Below are 23968 nucleotides of genomic sequence, written 5' to 3'. Positions count from 1 at the left end.
TCTATAAAGTAACAGACAGAGAATCAGCACTTCTGAAACAGGGCTGAAACAGAGGGGATTATGGGATGCTACAATGATCTGTTTGGTCTTTGGAGTCAAACACTTCAGAGACATGTTTCGTGTATGTGTGTATATATATATACCAGATACTGACTGGTTTTCGGACCCCCCAGACCCCCCCAATAAAACAAAACTGCACGTTTCAGAGTGGCCTTTTATTGTGGCCAGCCTAAGGCANCTATGGAATTTCGTTTTTTTTTTCAAAATGTAAAAAAAGTGTCTAAAATTATAAATAGTGAAAAATTAAATATAAAATGTTTCTAGTGTGAACCAAAATATAATACTAAATATTATACAAGTGATTTTTCTTAACCAAAATGACAAAAATGGCATAAAAACTCATATTATTCTAATACGTGTCCTTTTTGACCCACTTATGGAAGAGTGTAGGGTTATTTTGGTTCACACTAGAAACATTTTATATTTAATTTTTCACTATTTATAATTTTAGACACTTTTTTTACATTTTGAAAAAAAAAACGAAATTCCATAGAAAATGCATGCGGCTCATTTTTGACCCACTTATGGAACTTGGTGTAGAAATACAAAAACTACAATTTCTTAAAAAGTATAACATTTAAATTTAAAATGTGAATGGCATGATATCCAAAACATGTTTTTTGAGGAATAGTTGGAATATGAAATGATTAAAAAAATGTAACTACAAAGATACTTCAAGAAAACCACCTCACCGGGTCCAAAAAGATCCACTTAAGGGTTAACTTAACAAAAAAGGTAAGGCAATTTGTGTTTGGTAGATGATTTTGTTGTTGTAACAATGCTTTTTGGCAATGAATCTTATACCGTTGGAAAGCCCGTTTTCTTACCTTTCCAATGGTACCACATTTGTGAGGAACAAGCATTTGTGGGATGAGCAGCAGAGCTAAGTATGTGGGTTGCGCCCATGAAAAATTATCTGCCAATGCCAAACAGCAGCCACTCTCTGGTCTCATACGGCTGCCAGGAGCCTGCCCATCACCTTCAGGCCCACATGCACTGGAACCTCAACATGTGGAGGAACATTTTGTTGAGTCCAGAGTCCAGAATCTGCATACGACAGTTGGATTGTAGGTTACAGTGTGGAGAAGACGCAGAGAAGGCTTTGCTGATTGCTGCACCGATAGAGTAGGAGTGGAGAGGATGGGATGGCCTGTCTGCCTGTTCCTCACAAATGTGTTACTTTTGGACAGGTAAGAAAACAGGCTTTTCAACAATATAAGATTTATTGCCAAAAAGCACTGTTACAACATAGAAATCATCTACCAAACACAAATTGCCTTACTTTTTTGTGTTAAGTTTATAATAAATAAACGAAACCCTGGTCCAAAACCATATCAATACAAATGACTTTGATTATGTATCGTTCTAAAAACATGGTGCATTACACAGAGACCATACTCACCTCAAAGATCTTGAGAAGGGTCCTCATGTAGAGTCTGCGGAGACCAAAAGATATTCCAAGGACGGCCGGCACAATTATGAAGACAATTAGAAGAGTCAACCAGACGGTGATGAAGATGCAGAGACACTTGCACAGCAGGTTCTCAACAGGAATTGTGAACCAAGCCATGCTGCTCACAGACTCCTGGTCAGTTTGAAGAGACGCCGTCCGAAGCCCACGGTGGAACGAACATTAGGAGAAACTCATTGTCTGAAAAAGACAGATCAAATGATCAAGATTATCATAAAAAAGGACAATGTTTAGAATCCCTTTCAGGTGACTTGTGCTAAATTGTGATTGACTTATATTTTGAACAATATAATAATTTGTTGCTGTTGACCAATAATGGGTATGATATTAGACACATGTGACTTGTGACACCCTCATATTAGATGCAACACACAATACCTTTTTAATCCAGCATCAGGGTCTACAGTTTTCGCCCTCCTTTTCTTTGCATTTATCTTGTTTATTTTAGGTCCTTTGTCGGAGAGTGTATGGTTATGTTGAATTAAAAAAAAATAGATAAAAAGGTTTAAAGAAAACTAAATTAATATTGTCACTAGCTATGAATTGAATGATAAAAAATAAATGTAAGAATACATTTGAAGGTACATTACCAGTTAAACCTCAGAGCAGAGGGATGCAATTAACACTGAAAGGTTGAATATTAAAAGCTAGTTACTCTAAATAAATAACCTACTTTGATACAGATATAAACTATATATCATTAACGTTATGGTACAACAAGCAGGGCTATCTAGCTACAATAATGTCACACATTATCACCTGCATTACCGTATTTATTACCAACATAATAAGATTTAACAGCAAACAGCTACTGTTTTCTATGCATATGGTTTAACCACTAGTGTAGCCTACTAGCTAATGTTAAGTTACTCTGTCGCAGTATGCAATATTTATCAGCAAGTTTCCATGAGTTAGTTTCGCAACATGCTAGCATACAAGAAGGTAGCTGCTAGGTTAATAAAGCTTACTGTCACTGTGACCAACGGCTAATATTGTGTAAGCTACCTGGTAACGGCATTACCGTTCCCCGCTTCTAACGGTAGTGTTGTGGCGGCGGAGGAGTGGGGTGACAGTCGGTCAGCAGGTACAGCAGGTGTTTCTCCATCAGGACAATCCCGGCTGTAAAATCGTTACATGTATCTGTGTGCAGCTGCTGGCTTTATTTACAGGTTTACCATAGCAACATGACAAAATGTGACCAATGAGAGCCGCCGTCACTGTGGGCAGGAAGTCCACAGTAATCTGATTACAGAGCTTGAAACGAATATAACCTGCTTATTGTCAATGTAATGCGCTCACACTGGACAGAAATACTAAGAAGAAAAAACATTATAATAATACATTACATTACATTTTAGTGACGCTTTTATCCAAAGCAATACATCATCACATAGACTAGTATCCATTATTAATAATCTTTAAAAAATGATAATGCGCTTGGCATTTATGATAAGAGCTACTTATCATAACGTTTACCTAAAGAGACTAATCTATGAAGAAAAATAACCTTAAACAACAAAATTGCCTGCAAGCAGTTATAGTTTTATCCTTTGAAAATGTATTTGGATTTAATGAGAGGGTGAAGATGGTCTACTCTGTGTCCTGTTACTGTTAACTTAACACAATGAGTCATTATAGAAAGGACTGTGTGTTTAGATCATTAAGAACACTTGTCAGATTGTTATTTAAAACATTTTTGTAAATGTCAGAGATGTTTTGCATCTTTTCTAGAAATTATTCATTTTGATAAACCATGAAAGTTGGATTAAGCTTTTTCATTTTGGCTTTTGCAACATCCAATCTCTGAAAAGGAATGTTTCTAATGTTGCTGATTTCAAGCCATATGCATACTGTGTTGGAATTAAACCCCATTGATTGTCCATAGAAATGAATGGATACCTGTCATACATTCAATACTGATAATTGTCTGTGGTTCAAACCTTACCTTAGAAATGTTCACCAGAAAGATAGACACACAATATAATGTGTCGGTCTGGACAGATACGTGTCCTCAAAATCATTTGTATTTAAGACAGAAAAGTTCCAATAAAAATCTTTATTTAATCTGCTACAAATGTCAGTTGTTTCTTGCATGCATAGTTTCACACACTTAAGACAAGTAAAACACAAAGTAAGATTTTCCTTTGGAAGAATGTCTCAACATTATAACATGCATAAGCCCCCCCATGTCCATTTATGAACAGTCAATCTAGAATTTAGCAGCCCCATCAACTTGGAAGGGCATTTCAAGTAGCCATTTTAAAACATATAATCCAATGGATTGTAGGCCTACTTCTAAAACACAATGTACACACTTAATACACTGAATAAGACTCATGTTTTTCTTGTAAACTTTCTTTGGCTTTTTACATAAAGAAGCAAATGCGGCTTCTTCACAAGTATATGTAATCATGGCAGAAGGGTAAACAAAAAATGATATTAGAGCTTATGCTAGGGGCAGTTTAGTGGATGAGGTTGATTGTTCAATTCATCTTGAGGTATTCAAGTTAAATCACTTCAGGATTGTTTAGACTCACGAAACCCCAATAAAACAGGCAAAGTTCATAAAGCTCTCTGAAAAAATTAAAGCATAAACAGAATTTCTCTTTCATTTACAGTTTAGTTTTAACGCTCTGTGGTATCTGTCAAACTTTATGAATTCCTGCAAGCAAAATTCTGAATAAATAATACATGTAATAAAAAAGGCATATCGCTGTAGTCAAGATTAGAAACTCACTGTAATTTAAGAGAATTTCCTTCGAGATTTTTTTGCAGTTGATGCACACTGAACATGACATTTATCACAGTAAGATAGGCATAATGTTATTAAAATCAGCAGAACTGCATAAGTGCTACATTGTACATAATTACAAAACAAATATTGGCTTTCCTTAACCAGGGTATGACCATAGTCTTAGGGGACATTAAACCGACAGTAGGTTGGAAAGAGACAACATTATGCACAAAACACAAACACAAACACACATCTTTGATAGAATCACATCAAATATTTTCATATTGCCATTTTATGTTTGTGCTTTAGATGTCCTCTGCTTTAGCAAAACATTTGCTGTGTTAGTTCAGATGTTTGCTGGCTTACAGCTGTAGTTACAAATGTGTTTTTTTAAATGCTACATTTATTAACAGTGTTGTAAATTCCCCTGCCTTTTTTGGTCTGGTGGGAGGCGGGGCTTAACCTCCACCTACCAGGCCATACCTGATCCCATTTAAGGCCTGTAATCAGCCCTGCTCAGTCTCTCCCGTGTCTGTAGCCTCAAGCTGATCCCCATGTGCTCTCTTCACAAGCTGAATATCGATGCATTATTAAGTTGTGTTTACGTTCAATGTAATGTAATGTAATTGTTGATTAGGTTTATTGATAGCTTGTTTAGGGTTATCTGGCGAAAGCAATATTTGATTTTTTTGTTACAGAGTATTGTAGCTCTTCCTATTTCCACTTGTGTTTATATCCTAGCTTTGAAATCATCATAACCACCATCATCATCATCATCATCATCATCATCATCATCATCATCATCATCATCATCATCATCATCATCATCATCATCATCACCACCATCAGCTACATCAACTGTCAACTGCATGTGAAGCAAATAAATGGTTAAACTACTCTCATCGTGGGTCCTCATACTTTGACTGGTATGCCAATGCAGAGGCACTTCAGGCAACCCTCCCTAAAATGACAGCCTAGTTTTTACATGGTCCTTCGAGCCGGAGTGCTTAGGCATTGGATATGGATCGGAGAGAGTAGCAGGATGAAGAGGGACTTTGGCGGGGAGCATGGAACAGATATGCAACCTCATATCTGCAAGACTATGAGCACTATGGAGCTTCTTACCCTCCCCCATCCACCCAAGAACATAACATTAAAGAAATCCGCAATATGGTCATGCAGCTTCTTGCTAGGCAGGACGCTTTACAGAGGCAACAAAGCTCATATATAACTTGTCCCTCAAGCTGTAGTGATGAATATGACACAGATTGTGAAGATAATGTTCTACCCCAAACCCAGATATGTACACACAGTGCATGTCAACTGATGCTCCAAGTGCCCCCCATGTCTAGTCGGACCCCCGCTGGACTGATGCTCCAAGTGCCCCTCCAGTCCAGTCAGCCCCTCGCTCGACTGGAGCGTCGGGCACCTGGTACTGGGGGAGACCCACAAGGGGACGTGGGGGATACTCTTGGGGCACATGTAACTGGGGAGGACCCACAAGGGGATGTAGGGTGGACGCTTGAGGCACCTGGTACTGGGGAGGACCCACATGGGGATGTGGGGGAGGAGCTTGAGGCACCAGGAACTGGGGAGGACCCACATGGGGATGTGGGGGAGGAGCAGTTAATCTCTTATTTAACAATGTCTGAGTGACACAGATTTTACAACAAACAGTGTTTGAGCATCCCGCCCAAACATCCAGTTCGACCCATTGAGTCAACATCAGCATTAAATGTGTTGGTATTTTTAAGGAAAATTTGTTTTTTAAATAAACTTTGCAAAAGTTACAAATGCAGCTGTTGGTTTTGATTATTTTCTAAGAAATGAACAGTGTTGCTTCTGGCTGTAAACAGCCTGTGTGCTTCAGCATGGCAGTTTCAGGGCGGGGTTGATATGTTTTCGTTTCCATTGAAAGCTCAGTAGTTCAAGATCCGTTGGTGCTCTATGCTGGTCTCTTTCCTCGTGCTCCCACACCAGAGTTCATGTTGATTCATGGTCAGGACCTCATCGAGACATCATCCGCACAAACTCTGGGAATTAAAGGAAAGAGCTGATTTTTTTTTTTTTACCAAGCGTTTGTTAAGTCACCTCAATAGAATATGTGATGCTGCACAACTACTCCTTTATACACATGATACAATTATTGTTAATGTAAAGAGGCTGTCATTTTAGTGCCAAATCTCCATTATGCCTTAACTGTAGTTGATCTCAACTCACAGTATCAAAACATTGTATTGTTTTCAGTAAAAACAGACACAATAACCATTTATTTTCTAAAATGATTGATTGGTAACAAACACTCTAATCATAGATCCAAACAGAACTTCTCACCTTTTATATGACTTGGTTACTTCCTGCCATACATCCCATTCATAAGGAACATTTTGACCATAATCTACTGTGCATGTATCTAGGACTTTCAAAGATGAGTCTCTTTTTGTGGAGAGCAGTGGACTCACTGTCACAGCTCAGGAAAAATTGTTCTGCTGCTTAGAACCTCAGACATAACACCAATCATCAAATACGTTTACAGTAAACTTACACCACCTATATGCATACATAAGGAATACAATCAAATGTAGCTTGGACATTATTTCTGATGGGTTGTATAGAATCCAGGAAAACATATTAAATGATGTTGATGCAAGTATCGTTTTACAACTGAGAGTAGCAGTGGTTTCTAATACTTTCATCCCTGATGTGTTTGCATCTTTTCCTCTGTGGGTAATCTGTGAGGTGACATAATCCCTTGGTGTGGAGATAATCTGACAGACAGACCTACTGTAGTGCCTTCATCCCCTCACCTCACGATCAGCGTGGTGTCCAGATATCAGAACACATGCTAGGATTTTACTTTGAAATGTCTCTGAGTGTGATTTAAAGCGAGAGACAAAGTTATGATGTAAGCATGTTTGATTTCCAGGCTCTGCACGCTGTGAAATTAAATAGTATATGTATAAATAGCAAGGCATGGTGTGATGCACTGCATAGGATTCTTTACCTTCAAAGTCCACATGCCCATCTCCGTTGAGGTCGATGTCTCGTAGGATGTCCTCCAGGTCTCTGTGTCCGACCTGAAAGAGTCAAGTTGAGGGGAAGGTGTGAATAAACGGACAGGATCAGATGGACACCATGATTGATAAACAAAGAGGATAGATACTCTCTACCTGTTGGCCCAACAGTTTTTTCATTGCTTCTCTGAGTTCTGCTGTGCTGATCTGGCCGTCACCATTAGTGTCGAACTGAGAGAGAAAAAAATTAATGAAACACAGTTATTACATTAAAATCATAAAATACTATATTGTGAAAATCTGTTTTTTGTTTTCCATTTTATTGTCTGTGTGTTTATTACTGCAAATTTCTAGGCAAAGGCTCTTTAATTATTTTGAAATAGTAATGTATACAATTAAATGCATTATGCTATTCCCCTTTTTCTTACATCTAATCCTTAGCTTTTTTCAACCACTATCATCATATCTGAATGACCAAACCACCGGTAGAACATCCTTAGATTATTGCTATATGATATATGACATGATATAAGCTCTATATGCGTATTGTTATCACACTCAGTTTGCTTTTCTGTAAGTTTTTTCCTAATGTCTTTCCTCACCTCCTTGAATGCATCTCTCAGCTCCTTCACCCCAATCATGTCTGCGGTTTCAGCCAGAAGTTTGGGCCCCATGAGTTCAACAAAGTCCTCAAAGTCAACATGTCCCCCCACTGTTGGGCAGGTTACAAATAATAAAATGGGTTAACCTTTACGGTAATCTAAGAGACACAAGATGTATTGCTTTATTTGTACTTTACCTGATAATTAGTCATAGCATGCACAACTGATTCTAGATATTTTTCAGATGAAAAAATGTATAAGCAGGCACATTAATGCACATATACAAAGGCACCATTTTACTCACAATTCATGTTGATCTGCTGGCTCAGTTCAATAAGCTCCATCTCTGTTGGCATGTATCCCATAGTTCTCATGCAGTTCCCCAAGTCTTTACAGCCGATAAACCCATCTTTGTCTTTGTCAAACTCCTTAAAACCCTCACGCAACTCTGAGAGCGAGAGACATGAAGAGAGAATATGTGAAGATTATTTAAGAATATTGTACAAATTAGAGTTATATCTACTCATTCTTTATTTTTCACTGAATTTACCATCCATTTCTTCGGGCCTCAACTCTCGGTCCTGTGAAAGATCAGTGAAAGGTCAGGATTCAAACACTGCTGGTATCTTTCAAATCATGCCAAAACGTAGCATTCCACAAACAATATGATACAATAACAGCAGGCATGTGCCGCAGAGTGCCAAGAGTCTACATGTTTCCTTCCAGTCAGAGGGGAAGAGCTTTTCAGTGAGATCACCTGCTGCAGAAAACAAGCACTCCTGGCACTCTGTTACACCCTGTGGAAAAATAACACATTAGGGTTTTGGGAAAGTAAAAATCAGAAACACGATGAAATGCAGAGACATTGGAGGGACGCAAAGCTCACAACAGATTCTCCATTTCCCCGTCCATTAAATCAACATGACTCAATCTCAACCCCTGCATCCGTTATCTGAGAGTTTGTCTTCAGAAGAGTCATTAAAACAGCGGTCGTCTACCCTGAGGATTCACTGTTTTCTTAAAAGAACAAGACTTTGTCCAAACAAATTAGATTGGTTAGATAATCATGTTAGGAACATATCCGCCATTACCATAGCCCAGATTTAACAATTCTCCATCTTGCTACAAATCTCCACAGTTGTTTGAGTAATGCTTCCTCATGCATAACTATACACACACCCTTGCCTTCTTGATCTCAAAAGGACTAAATCATATTTCATCTTCTAAAATAATAGCCTGTCATTTCAACCACGTTTTCCGTACATGCTGTTAGTGTTGATGTTACAGTGAGAGGTGATTACGACACACTTTCATCACATGTTTTTGTTATTACTGTCATGTGTTCTTATCTCTTGCCATGCATGCACATGATATTGTCTGGACTTACGTACAGCCTGCCGGCTCTCAGCGAAGCCCTTGCGTAGAAAGATGCACGCAGGCCCCAGTACGGTGTGCATGCTGGCTCCGTTCTGGGCCAGGGCCAATAGCGGCTCAAGATAGGCCCCCCCAGATCCCCCCTCCTCACAGGACTGCACTGCCTTGTAGTTCTTCTTTTGGTCCTGGGGCAGCATTTGGGACGGGGGGAGGCCAGACATGGGAGCAGGAGCAAAGACAGGGGTAGAGACCGTGACTCAGATTATGGAAGCATGGAGTCAACAAGAAGGTGGGATGGTATGGGGGAGGGAGAGGGTGACGGGCATATGTCTGCCAGTCACAGAGAAGTGTGGAGTCAGGTCAGTCATGACCGAGGAAAGCACCGCAGTGAGAGGGGAGAGGGGGTCATTTGTCATGACATGAGCAACTGATGCCATCCATGAATCTGTGCTGCAGGTCACAAGGCTGCACAACAGAACACACCACCGAGCCTCTGTCGCAGGAGATATAACACATCTCAATCCCCTAGTGGCAGACTAACAGAATCATTTAACAAAACAGAAACCCTAACCCTCATCCCCCTCTAATGCCAATGGTGGAGTTTATTGCATGGCAAAAATAAAATGCCTATGTCCCACTGTCAGCCTCACCCAACTGCCCTTTTATTTTCAGCTTCCAATTGTCCCGCCTTAAAATAATTATTCCGATTTATTACAAAGGGCTAAAGTGTTTACTTTTGACTATCCTGTCTAACAAAGATTATAGTTTGAAACAGCACCATCAAGAACAAAGTCCTAAAGGGTGATTAAAATACATTTTCCAGATTAATGTAGTATAATTATAAATAAAAAAACATAGCTACATTTGTATGATTGTTCTGTCTTTCTTGTGGTAATGTCGCTGTACTGCGCAATCACACAGACTATAATATAGTACCAACCGCAATGCTTCAAAATTAAGAAATTGTATTCAGTAATCCTCTAACATCTGATTAAAACAGCTGAACACATTTAACTGACAGCCTGATTCCCTCTGATGACACAGTCTAAATGTATGGGTAGTTTTATTGATGGAGCAGAGCTTAAAAGGTATCAGGGATTTTCAATAGTTGATTTAAATCATTAAGATGCTGGTAAGTTACTTCAATTTCAGTTTTCTGTGCCCACATTACACACCAATTGTGTTGGCCAGAAGTTGAGGCTAAAGTTCAGCCAGCCATTTCATTATAATCATCCATTAGTCAACTAACCAGGGGGCAAAAGTTCCTTCCCCAGCTGTCATCCCGACTACAGAGAGAACTACAGGTTTATTAAAATGGGCAATCGCTATTCATGAGTGGACAGAAAAGCTTCTTCTAAATTAAGCCAAACAAGGTCCAAACTGACTGTTATTTAAATGAGAGCGAGCAGCTGCCTGATCTTCGGCTGAATGCTGAATACAAGAGTATTAGAAATTCTGTTTTAATGTTCTGTGACTATCCTTTCTTGGCAAACATTTATCTTCAATTATTGCCAAGTAAAATCCAACTCATGGAGAAAAATCCAGCTAAAGTGAGTGGAGGTGACTAACTGTCAGAGCGAATTACCAAGGGACCATTTTTCTGCCGCTTTAAACCCCACAGACATAGCACCCGTCTTCAAATGCTTTTACAGTAAAGGTTCAACACTTATATGCTTAAGGAACAAATCATTATGCATGCATGCATACATACTGTATTCATCTCTACAGATGACCTTCACACTCTTAATGCCAGTTCATGCATTGCTTCAGTCCCCACCACCACAATAACGGATGCCCACTGGGTCATCTGACCAAGTGATGCAGAGCGGGGCTGTCTGTGGGTATATCGTGCCAGAAAAATACTATGAAGCCACGCGCTTGCATTTATATAACCAAAGGAAGAAGGGGAAAAAAGCAAGAACTTCTCAAGCACTCCAACCAATTCTGCACAGATGGCATCAACAGTTGCATGTCATATTGTGCTTCCTCAAGGATGTGCAGCTGTGGAAATGAAGGAACATCTATTTGTGGTATTGTCTGTCTGCTACACTGAGTTCATCAAAGCATACGCTGATACGATGAGGACAGCAGATGTAAGAGATAGTTCAAAACCAAGGTTATCTTCTTGATCTTCTTGAGTGTTTTTCCTTTGTTGATCCTCGACTGCGCACTTGTATTGTCGTCCAAAAGCTAAAAGATCTGATGTAGTTTAAGAGCACACCTGTTTTGTAGCATCACATCCTGCAGGTGCAGCTCAACAGAGTAGAAAGCTACAGCTGGCTGGCAAGGTAGCATCACTGCGGGATTTGACTGATGTTTGGTGACATGATCCAAATTCACCGACTTTTGTTCGCCCATCAGGTTGAGCACATCAGCACCTTGACAAAAGGCTCAAATGTTTTTTTTAAGGGATTGTAAAAATGCACTAATGAGCACGAGGGGATCTTAAAAGAGAGCATTTGATAGAGGTCATATTACAGCTGCCCTACTCAATGCATAAAGTACATACATAATTAGTTTTCAACACTCAATAAAGACAATTATTTCCTGACTAAAACTACAGGTTCATCTTAAAACAACTCTTCCAATATTGCCTCACATGCTAACTCAAGGTGACACAAAAGAAGGGAAACAGTTTTAGACAGCTTGTTAGTGAAGATCCATTCAGAGCAGGTCCAGTCAGATCGCCTTCAGTCAGGTTGGGGGACACACCATGAGACAAACATGCAACAACACCCAGGGGATTCAAGAAGACCACCGCAGAGCTTACCTTCTTTCTAAGCGACTTTAAAGAGTTGCCCATTGCAAAGAAAAAAAAATCCTCCTTGTCTTAAGTTTTCTCTCTAACCGTGACTGTGTTACTGTATGTAAGTGTAGGCATGTGTGTTTGCATATGCTCCCGGGCATGCATGGGAATAGGAGAGATCAGAAAGGGAAAGAGGGTTCTGAGGGTCATTGACTAACATGAGAGGACATCTGGGAGAAGGCAGGGAGAGGAGCAGATATATCATAGGGAGGTAGAGGAGGGAGAGGACGGAGGAGTTTACGGGGAGGACCTAGAGGCGAAGACGCCGGGAGGTACGAAGGGAGGGACACAAAGACAAAGGAGGAAATATGTAAACAAGGATAAAGGACAAAGGACAGAACCAAACAACACAAAGAAAAGAGAGGAAGCATGCATGTGTTCAGAGCGAGGTGCAAGCGCCAAGAGTAGAAAAGCAAGATTGCTCATTCATTCCATCCTCTCTAGCGTGTTGCCTCCCTCTCCCTCTCTCCCTCTGTCTCTCTCTCTCTCTGTGTCTCTCTCTGTCTCTCTCTCTCTCTCTCTCTCTCCCTCTGTCTGTCCATCTGTCTCTTGCTCTTTCCCCCCCCCCAATCCTCTCTCCCCTTCTCCACAGTTTAAAACCATCTATGTGAATCTGACAGAAGAAGCTCGTTCGGACAAGTATATTACCTTCCCCTGAGCGAGACGCTGGAGACACTAATCCAAACACGCACACACACACACGCAAAATCACACTCCATTAAACACACATGGATGTGGGGCTGTTGAGCTAAAAATAAAACACACGCTCTCTCTTCACCCCCTACTCTCCCATATTTTTCACCACTCTTCCCCCAGCATTCATCCCCCCCTAAAACACACACACACACACACACACACACACACACACACACACACACACACACACACACACACACACACACACACACACACACACAATGTAGAAGCATCACAATGTCAAGTTAAGCTTGAAGGGCATGGATTCAGATCAAAGCCAAAATGTGCAATAAATGACACGTGGATTGTGAACCACTAACGATGCAAACAATGTGTGCCAATGCAAGCACACAGTCAGGCAGATACATGCTCTTTATCACCCCCTCTCTCTCACACACACACACACACACACACACACACACACACACACACACACACACACACCTATTGTGAAGAACTATGACTGAGAAGGAGAGTGTCGCTAAAGATCAAACGGCTCAAAATACATCAGTAAACAGATGCAAGGGGGGTTATGTGTCATTTAAAGATACTTTTACTGTGCATTTTCATTTTATGTGACTTTATACTTCTCCACTACATTTCAGAAAGCAATACTCTACTTTTTGCTTTACATCCTTTTTTACAGTTTACCTCCACAAATCTGATGCATTTCTTATACAGTAAGAGTATAACAATCTTTTGAAAAAGAAGTTTGCATTTTACAACCGGATTCTCGGTGGAGTGCTAATCCCTCAAATCAAAGCATATTCGAAGAAACAGTGAAAAGGTAGCGCATGGCTTTGATGAAGGCTCCGTGCTAAGCATATTTCTGAACCACAAAAGAAATGAAATGCAAGTATTTCGTCCTGCTTGACTTGGAAAACTTGGATCTGCTACCTTTACACTTATTATGAATCTGGTCTTAAAAAAGTGTTGATTCGTCAGCAGTTTAACCAGCTGAGCCTTTAGGCTGTATCCATGTTAATGCAAAAGCAACACAAATATCATACAAAATGTAAAGGATGTTAAAAAAAAATATTTGAATAATAATTACATTCCACCCATAAATAATGATGAAATGACCTTTACTTACATCTTGTAGTATTGTATTTACATACATTCCCTTCAGACTATATCTTCTCTGCTATAAATACAAATGTGCCATTCTCAGTGTTTGTGCACTGGAGGCTTCACATTATTCCCTGCACTTGTGTAAGTAGCATATTTATAACTTATATAAAACAAGACAGATTTAAATACTCAGAGAATGAAATTAACATAAAAGGAAACAGTCGCTGGGAACAGAGTAAAACACACAGAAGTAACAAAACATAAACAAAATTACATAAAGGTGAAAAAAGCGTGTTTCTGAAATTCATTTAAAAGAGCAGGCAGGGTTTGCGTCCCTGATCCCCTTCAGGCAGGTTGCTCATTTTTAACATGATTTGCCTCCAAACAAGCTGTGACGTAACACAACCTGGCTGTTTGTCTTAAGTTTCGCAGAGAGAAACGCTTTCTCCTTAGACACAATTGAAGAGAGCCTTCTAGTGTCAAACTGCACATAAATCATTCTGCAGTTCGAATGTCAAACATCCAAGAGGAGTAACACCTTTTTAAACAGAGGGGGACTTTGAGGATGTGAGTGCTTCTTCCAGCACCATCTAAAAATACAAAAAGAGACATGTATTATTAAACCCTCATTTAAGGCTTTTACCAGCAGCATTCACTCCTGAGCTAACTTGAACTAAAACCATAGCAACACTAATAGATATCCTTATTTCCCTCCACTGATGACCTTGTCCATTCTCTGCCATTTAAATAAACACATTCACGCCGACGTCGCTTCCGATCTCGCTCCTATTCAATATCTGCGCGGCTCCTCTGTGTTGCTCTGTGGATGATTCACCCAACCCTCACCGGAGGCTCATTGTGAACTTCAGAACACATCAGACGTCAGACACAGGGGCCGTCAACTCTCATAATGTCAGACCACTATAGTGAGCACGGGCATGAGATCTATATCTCCCCCTGTATCCTTCTCCTCACCCCTTTCTCACTCACACACACACACACACACACACACACACACACACACACACACACACACTGTACTTTACATTACACAATCCTCACTGACATCTCAGGACAGAATTTCAATGAATAGCTGTGGATGTTTTTCCTTGAACCACACACAGATTCTACATTTAAACTAATGTGTGGACGGGAAGCTCATTCCAAGAGAAAAACTAATAATAACTTTTGCTTTATTATGAAGATTTTGAGGTCAAATATAATCCTGTTTCATCCACTGCCATGAGTGTGTTACTGTAAATGAGTGGAGAGATGTACAGTAGGAGGGGGAAGGACAAGAAAGGATAACATGACAAGCTGTGAAGCGTTCATCATCAATCTGACATTTGTTCTTTTGTTATTGTACGGAAAACTTTCCTTTCTTTTCAATTGCAAAGTGGTAACATTGTCACGGTCAAACGTTGTCTGAAAGCAACTGGGTTTACTTTATTGTTTTTGTGTGTGTGTGTGTGTGTGTGTGTGTGTGTGTGTGTGTGTGTGTGTGTGTGTGTGTGTGTGTGTGTGTGTGTGTGTGTGTGTGTGTGTGTTTCTCAGAGGCCATCTAGCCGATGAAAAAAAATACAAAGCACACATGCGTCATCTGCTTGTGCTTGGGTTAAGACGTCACCGTTTTATCCTGCCATTGATTCATTTAGCTGAAATATTGAGCGTTCATGCTAGATTATTCTGGAAATTCAAAGCTATTTCAGATAGTTCAAAACTGTTTAATTGGTCTGGTTAAACGTCTAATGCGTCATCAGCTGAAAATATTGACATTGCCTCATTTGAGTCAATTAAACCCCTGTTGTTTCTCCTCTGACTCATTTAGCCCCTGTCCTCTGTCTCTCACTGATTTCCCCTCTCAGCCTCAGGTCTGCATGAATATTTAGCATCACCACGCACACCACACGCATGTGCTTCAAACTGCCTCCCGTGCCGTTGAGTGTGCAGGTTATTACATTTCACTGCCTAATCCTCATCTCAAAAAAGGGATTTAACCAAAGAGAGACATTTTCTGCCTCCTCCTTTGCCAGCGCAGATATAAAAATATCCAACTGTGTCTAAAAATAGCCTCGTATACTCTAGACATACTGCAGGCATATGCTGTGATGAATATGATGATTTCCTTCCCTCTCATTTCCACACAGCTCTTTCTCCTTATTCCTCTCATTTTGTATTTTGTCGTTCTGCATGCCTCCTCTTTTTTCACTTCTCAAACATCACCAAGGTCAGTGTGACCCCGGAGGAGAAGAGGAGGAGATGTTTTATAAAAGGCAAAAAGAGGAAGAAAGGGAATAAAAGACAGGAAATGTCATTGGGTGAGATGACTAAAAGGGAAACCAGGCGATGAAGTGAAGGGCCAATTTGTTTTTGAAGACCTTTCCTCACATTGCCTTCTGATCCGTCTAGTGGGAGCAGGGAAGTTAGAAGTGTTTGCCTTACATAACAATCATCAGGTCTGCCAGCACTTCTATTTATTCTTTGTCCTCCTCCTGATTTACTCGCTTCCTTCTCTTTCTTCCCCTGCCCTCTCACTCATCCTGTCTCACTGATGTGACACACAGTGGACCATTAATCCCTCTTTCACTCACACACACTCACACACACTCTCTGTATTCAGACCTATTAGAGCGAGCAGTGCTCCCTCTGCTGGATAAAACACAATCTTTCATTTACATTTCATTTTAAAAGAAAATCATGTCCTCACTAATAGACCTAGATAACAAACCTCTTGCAATAGCTGGTCTGAACCACATTTGCAAATTCCTAATGAGTTTTTTTTTTTTTATCTATGCAAGGTCACTGAAGGGCACACAAGCTGAGGGAAGTGGTGATTGTGAGGAAATCTTAAAATAGAAACGGATATTCTACAGGGACAAAAAAAAGTGCTTATGCTCTGTCCTTAGTCAAGGTGTGTTATATAACCTGGAAGGCCTGAATGTGCAGGAAGAATATGGTTTTGTATGTGCTTTAAATATATGCATTTTAGTGTGTTGTCTTGAAACCTTGCATCACAACCTATCTGTAACATTGTTGCTGCAAAAGGCATTCAAGCAGCTAACCACATCTCACGTTTGTCCTTATTCTAACCCCTACATACTAGCCTCTCTGGTAATCATGATTCATCTTGTGAATATCAAAGTGCGCAGTAGAAATTGGTAGCTTGGAAAAACATGCGCACCCGAAGGTAACTTGATCTTTTTATTCAACCGTTCCTTAAATGTGCTCTGTCAGGTGGCATGCATGCCAAAGGATTTGAATATGTTTACCAAGGCAAACAAAAAAAAAGCCACTCTGCCCTCCTCCAGTCTCTCGTATTCAGGTCTTGACGGGCTATTTTTAGCGCCTTCCACTGGGAGCGAATGAGTTCTGTTGGGGTTGTATGCAGATCTTGATGTTACGCAAGAAGAATATTTGAAATAAACAATTGTAGTGTGTAATATTTCACCATTCTTTCTACGTAGTGCTGCCAGATCTATTCAAGGAGCAAGGGCATGTATTATGACTGTGGGGTCGCTAAAATAAAACAGCTTGGTGTAAGATGCTGAGTTGGTGCAAAAATAACTGTCTCTTCCATCATTTTCTTTCTTTGACCATTTTTTGTTCTCTCTTTCACACAAACAATTATGCACGACTGAGTGCACAGTCAACTCACAGCTATCTCGACAGCTGATATGACTTATCTTCACATTACAGAAAACCTAACTCCTACCCTTTGAAGAAATAATGATTCAGCCCCAAGATATGCATTCATCAAACTTTTTGATGTTTTTAATGTGAAGTACAACTGAGTAATCCTCTAGGTAGATTCCCATCTCTAAACATCTTTCATAGCTACATTTACCAATTAAACTATTCAAAAATATAAGGGATTGCTTACTGTTGCTTGAAATTGAGTGGAAAATAAGAAAGATAATAAGCAGAAACGTCAAAACATCCGCTATTTCCACCCAAAAGCTGGTGGAAAATAATGGAGATAATAAACAGGAACATTAGGTGCCATTTCCACCCAAATCAGCAGCTCTAGAGATTTTATATACTACGTCACTGCATGGATTTTGCCTCACTGGAACCCCTAAGACTGATTGAAGCTCTGGCCTGGATTGAGAGGAGTTATTTCTGGAACACATTAGCGTTCGGGGAGGTAATTGTCTCCTCTCCAGCTTTTTTTATCCTCAATGCAGAGAGAAGGATTTAAATGAATCAAGAAAAGAGAAGGGGGGAGAATAGACAACCCTGAAGTACTGGATAAGTGCACGATGTGTCGGAGTCACAGGAGAAGAAGTGAGGAGGAGACGGGTGTATTAGTGGACAGGTGATGCGGGGAAGAAGAGAGGCACAGTTTATCTGCTGCTGACCCTCACTCACCAACGTTAGTTAACATGTCTTAAGTGAAGATTATATTTCAGTGTTTACATTTTACTTACCTGTCATTATTGTGTCTTTTTGTGCATGACAAGCTCTCATCACTGAAAAGTGTTCCACACTGAGGGAAAGTTGATCCCCCTGCTGTTATCAGGTGACAGGCACAATGAAAGCGGCTGTATTCAAATTGGGACGCATGAGAGACTGCAGCCCCCCCCAGCTGTGAAACTGATGGATACCAGATACATACAGGAGTAATATTGACTGGATGCATGCATCAATTTTTTATTTGCTCAACTGGGGTGACTGGAGGTTCGGTCACACATGGCTCCCAGCTTCACCTCACATGTAACCCTCCACCTGCCGTCAGCCCTGGAGTTTCTTAAACATCAACAAACAGATATTTGCCAATAATAAAGTACATCAAAATGTCCCTTTGCCTAAAAAACACCTTGCCTTGGGATCTGTGTGAAGATATTGGACTGTATTAGTTCCTATACTATCATTCTGATAAGGATTTATACACATTATATTAGCTATTTTATTTTATCATCCCGCACCTATGGCAAAAAAATAAATCCGTGCTTAGGCTTATCACAAACTTTCAATGTTTTATCCCTCCCCCAAAAAAGGGACTAGATAAATGAAAAAGTTCTTATTTTTAAACAAAAGTTATCCAAATTAAGCTTTAGTGTCTCTTAATTGTATGTCGGTCCCATCAAATGGTGCTGTTTCCAAATGTGGCTCCTCATTATGTAACACAATGAGCTTTCAGTAATAAATTAACTTGATTCCCATTTCAACAAACAAACGTATTCTTATGCACATGTTTCAGAAAGTTTCTCCTCTTACCTGTCCAAAGACTGACTTCACTATGGGATGGAGGACGGAGTCAGACGCGGTTATGCTGACTCTCTTGGATGTGCGGCTGGACTTCGCAGGGGCTCTGGTCGCAGGTGGGTCGGAGCTGAGGCTGGAGGAAGACCCGGTGATCACCCTCTCTCTGGGCTCGAAGAAGAAATCCGCATCGTCCTGTCCTTTTGGGTAAGACGGAACCGGAGAGGTCCTCCTGTCCTGCGGGGAGCCGTGCTGGAGCTGCGCTGCGGGAGGCGGCTCACCTCGGGAGGAGTCGTGAGGATGATGCCTGGTCCTGGTGGACTTGCTGCGCTCTTTCTGGAGCCGGCTCGCCCTGTGCCTCGCTTCCTCCTGAGCGTACCCTTCATCCTGGAGGCTCGCCTGCCGGTGAGAGTGGCTCTTCTGCCCCCGGTGGTCTCCTCCACTTCGAGACACCTCTGCGTGTCTCGGTTGGCAGAGAGGTCTCCGCGCACTCTCGCAGTCCTCGGTCCAGGCTCCATCCTCTCTCCCGGTGGGGTGGTGCTGGACGCGGTGCTGGCTCCGGTGATCCTGCGGACCCGACTTACGGTTGTGGCCCCCCGAGGATTTCAGAAGGGAAGTAGTGGACTCGCTTTTGGGGAAAGTAGAACTCATCGTGCGCTTCCTCTCGCAGAGTGAAGCTTCTGCAGGCTGGGGGGCGCTTGAACGAAAAAGAAGGCAGTCCTTCGCCACGTGCAGGTGTTCAGCATCAGTCAGTTGACTTGGATCTAATCTACAAACCCGAGCATCACTGCAGTCTACAGGAGGGAGAGGAAGTGAATGTGAAACAGTGACAGTCAATTTTGGATGACACGAGCCAAGTTCATAGGACTCACGTCACTGCAAACTATTTCCCACACTACTAGCCTTTTGGATTTATCTAAGGTTGACTGCATTGATTTACTGTAGAAAACCCTTGTTTCTGTTCATTAAAGTGTTCACAAAAACACAATAACTAACCACCATCAATGGACCAATGAGACTTCATATACATTAAACTACTGTGGACTGTGGAACTAAAAGACAAAGGGTTAAAAAGGTTTTAGAAAAAATATGACAAGTAGGTTAACCAGGGATCTGTCTTGGTGTTTTGGTCCATACATAACAATAAATACATGAATATAACAGTGATAAAAAAAACTATAGGGAAACGTTTTTTGTTTTTTTTGAAAGGGGCGGTAGGACATCAGCATTTTGGTACTAAATGATTTGAAAGTTATTATCACAATAATTACAACAAATTCATAAAACTCACTCTTTCAAGCAGATTCTCCCCAAATATCACACTTTAAGTTGTGCAGGTCTAATTGTCAGGGATCCTAATTAAGGGAACTTTTTTGACTTCATTGGTTAAAAAAAAAGTACACCTTCCCTCTTTCTATTTTATTTTTGAATGTCATATACATGACAACAGCATTCTTAAGTTTACTTCCCTATGATATTTTCATTGACTTTTTAACAACAACAAAAATTCATTTATATATAAATGTAATACAATAAGCTTTCCAAATGTCATCTATTTGACAGACAATGGTTGGACACAGAAATAATACCAAAGTAAACATGTTGGAATATTTTACCATGGCTTACTCAAAATAGAAAGTTCAAAAGAAAAAAAACACTGAAAATCTTTAAACCTCATCCCATCTGCACACCTACGGTCATAATTCTCACAGCAGATGTCCGGGGATCCAGGCAGAGTGTGTAATGATGTCAAAACATGGAGCCAATTAGAGACTCAAGCTCTCACGAACTGTGTTTCACAGTGCAGAGCTGAGAAATGAACAGATTGTTGCCCTCCTCTCTGGGGAATTTGTGTTCTCTGACATCTGTGTCTCCTCTGCTCCAGGGAGAGGCAAAGCATCTTCACTCCATCGCTCCCATCCTCCCCCCTCTTCATCATCGGCCTGCTTAAACCACTCTACCTTTTTTCCTCCTTCGTGCATCTCATAAAGTGCTGCTGAGCCATTGTCTCTTTCAGGTGTCACACTATCCCTTACACTTTAACCAGCCTCTTATTTATTATGATAACCAGTAATATTCTGTGTTTTTATCTCAACGTTTGGAAACCTTTTTTTTTTTGAACTGGTAATTATTACTATAACATATGAATATTTTCATGACATTTTTTTAAATCTCAAGCACTTTCCCTTTATGCTCACCTCCCATCCTACTGCTCTCCCCTTCTGTAGACATTGGGCTGCAGCAGGGGACACAGTACAAGCCTGAGGGTGCAATCTGGCCCATTTAAGAAGAAAAAAAAGAGAGTAAAAAACGAATTAACATTTTTAAAAGATAGCAATATAGAAATAAAAACATAATTTACTCTTTTTGGGCTGATGTCACATTCTATTTTTGCATGTATTCCCCAGTCCAACCCAACATCACCATCTCACAGTAGGGTCGGATGACCAAACCATCTTTTATGGCAAGTGCTGCACATCTGACAGCTGCTGCTCTGTGTTTCCAAACAGCGCAGTCTTGGGAATACTATTTCAGTTCACAGTTCTCTGAAAGAAAAACGAAAAGAGGATTTTAGTGTTGTATTAGTTCAACTGTAATATTAAAAAAAATTGTTAAAATAATGGTGACATTTAAATATTCAATATTATACATTTGGTCAGTGTATACCGGCTGCTAGTGTGTGTGGTGGTAGCACTGGACCACATAGCTCTGGCTGTTTTATTTTTCAGTGTTCATGTAAAGAATGAATTGACTATAACAATCTCAGTTCAGGGGGTCCCCTAACTCACGTATTATTCAACTCAATCATCTCTTCATAAGACGGTAAGAAGATGACTTTGACCTGAGATTGTCAAGATGAACAAAAAATGTTTTGCACATACCAAAATATTGAATTCTAACAAAAATAAACACCAACCTCTTTGATAAAAGTATAAGCACATAAGATATGTGAGTGTACATAATAAGTAAGTTGATTACTGATTATCAATTTAAAAAGAGAGTATGGTGTGAAAAACATATATGAAATGGTAATGTGTTCATTTCTGTAGCACATTCTATGTCAAAGAAGAAAGTAGAAAAATCAAACAAAGCTGACGTGAAAACAATTAATGTTTCGCTGACTAACCGTGTCCCTGATCCCACCTTGCAGCCTTATTAACCTCGTCCCCTGCGGAGTTATTATATAGGATTAAATCAGAAGGGCGAATAATTAACAACATAGCAGCTCCATCAACTGAATCATCAAAAACATTTTGCAAACTCATCTAATGAGCCCTTTCTGTTGGATGTAATGTTAACAATGTTTTAAGAAAATGTGAATGTTCAGATAGCAGCCTTTTGGTCATCAATAGACTGACATGATGAAGAACTGAATGATCCATTAAACCACATCACAATGCATTTATTAATCAAATGTTTATTCATTCATCATAACTCTCTAGTTTTACATTAAAAAAATAAATGAGTTGTTATTTAGTTTCTAGACCATCATGTGGTAGATGCTTAAAAAAAGGTGACCACTTTTTCTTGGAGTCTAATGGAAATATTTCTAAACATTTGAAATGATCACGTGTTGAGCAGTTTACATAAAACATCTTACATAATGGGCCCACTTAAATCGTTGTTGTAACCCAACTAGTTCAAGAGGAGGAAATATAGTTTACACAGTGGCCTGAGAAGCAGAACACATTTATATATACAGTACATTTATCAAAGATGCAAGAATCTTAACTCTTGTAAAATAAGTAATCAAGCACAGATGATGTTGTCAGGCTTGTAAGAAAAGTAACAAACAACCTTCTGATGTACATATTAAAACAATCAAAGTGTCCCTCATCACTGTGCAACATTTTCAATCCAATCCAACTTTATTTCAATAGCACATTTAAAAACAACAGAGTGGACCAAATTGTATAAAAAGCAGCATAAATACATTTAGACAAAACCGATAGGACAAAAAAACGAATGTAAAAGAACGAGACAATAAAACCATACTTATAGCCACAGACTGAAAAATACATACACGATGTAAAAACATTTTAAAACACAACAAAATAGAAACCCCTAATTTAGAAAACAAAGACTGATACGACTTATACTTGGTCTGCAAAAGCACAGGAGAACAAGTCTTTAATTTTGAGCTATAACATTTGTTAGGGAATAATTCTCCTTTACTCCTAGACACATCTAACCTTTTTGCCCTTTGACGTTTATGACCAACCCTGACGTCTGTTATCTCCCTTAAGGAGATGGGCTGTTCCCAGCTTATGACCGGTCAACTCTCGGCCACAAATGGTTTATGGTTGTGAGAACGCTGGAACACTTCCTTCTTTGTGTTTGTGGACTCCAAGGTGTGTAATCTTCGAGGCCATTAAGGGTCTGACAAATGATTCAGTGCGCCCAGATGTTTAGGCTATCTCAAATATGTTGATTACTCTCTGTAAACTAGTTAAAAGGTCTATCGAGAGAGAGGCTCTTCAGAATTGATGTGGCAACCCTCCCGTGCAGTCAGAACCTCTGGCTGCTGTGACTTGTGATGTGAATTCTCCGGCCGATACTCGTAATAAACCATCAGTGTTTGACATCAAAGCTCCAACTCTCCTCGTGTCTCTCTGAGTCCCGACTCTCCATTGCTGCAGAAGTTTCCCTTACAATATTTTCATTTAAGATCTATAAAATGTCAGGCAGGTATCATTTAGTTTTTCAGTAATATAGTTCTCTTGGGCCCACAGGAACAGGTTATTTAGTCTATTCTGCCTCATTTATGCTTTCCACCAATCTCTGGTTTCCTGTAAGCATGCTCCTGCTGTCTCCCTCTCTTTCCCAAAGACAGTCCAATCTCAGAGCTACTTTTTAGCAGTTTACCTGATGAGTCACTTGAGAGCTCATTGGACACATTAAACAACAAACAACTAGTAAAAACCCAGCACCCTTGTT

The 23968-nt window shown here is 40.1% G+C and overlaps 3 protein-coding genes across 7 annotated transcripts in view; 1 reads left to right on the top strand and 2 right to left on the bottom strand.

The window, feature by feature from the left end:
- The window catches only part of LOC104946304 (glycerol-3-phosphate acyltransferase 4-like), a 5144-nt gene extending 2462 nt beyond the window's left edge, over positions 1-2682 (bottom strand). For 2 of the 3 annotated variants that reach the window (XM_010772095.1, XM_010772112.1), the window contains exons 1-2: positions 2537-2682; positions 1463-1711 (exon numbers count right to left, since the gene is read on the bottom strand). In XM_010772095.1, the coding sequence (XP_010770397.1) occupies positions 1463-1630 (168 nt within the window). In that variant the 5' untranslated portion in view covers positions 1631-1711; positions 2537-2682. The remainder of the gene's footprint in view (positions 1-1462; positions 1712-2536) is intronic. The other variant, XM_010772104.1, reaches the window with a different exon arrangement.
- marchf8 (membrane-associated ring finger (C3HC4) 8) overlaps positions 1-23968 on the top strand; it is a 115150-nt gene that overhangs the window by 12871 nt on the left and 78311 nt on the right. The gene's annotated exons all lie outside the window — the stretch shown is intronic.
- Positions 3573-19824, bottom strand: cabp1b (calcium binding protein 1b). Of its 3 annotated transcripts, none has more exons than XM_010772127.1 (8): positions 19046-19824; positions 9273-9440; positions 8432-8462; positions 8186-8329; positions 7882-7991; positions 7436-7510; positions 7270-7342; positions 3573-6298 (listed from the first exon to the last, which is right to left on the bottom strand). In XM_010772127.1, the coding sequence occupies exons 1-8, from the start codon at positions 19679-19681 to the stop codon at positions 6273-6275; spliced, it is 1263 nt and encodes a 420-aa protein (XP_010770429.1). In that variant the 5' UTR covers positions 19682-19824; the 3' UTR covers positions 3573-6272. The 3 variants fall into 3 exon arrangements, with proteins under 3 accessions (XP_010770429.1, XP_010770446.1, XP_010770437.1); XM_010772144.1 differs by lacking the exon at positions 19046-19824 and adding an exon at positions 12026-12458; XM_010772135.1 differs by lacking the exon at positions 9273-9440.

Source organism: Notothenia coriiceps, unplaced genomic scaffold (genome assembly GCF_000735185.1).
Source record: "Notothenia coriiceps isolate Sejong01 unplaced genomic scaffold, NC01 NC01_scaffold00000339, whole genome shotgun sequence".
Classification (NCBI taxonomy): Eukaryota; Metazoa; Chordata; class Actinopteri; order Perciformes; family Nototheniidae; genus Notothenia; species Notothenia coriiceps.
This window is presented reverse-complemented; position numbering and strand designations above follow the sequence as displayed.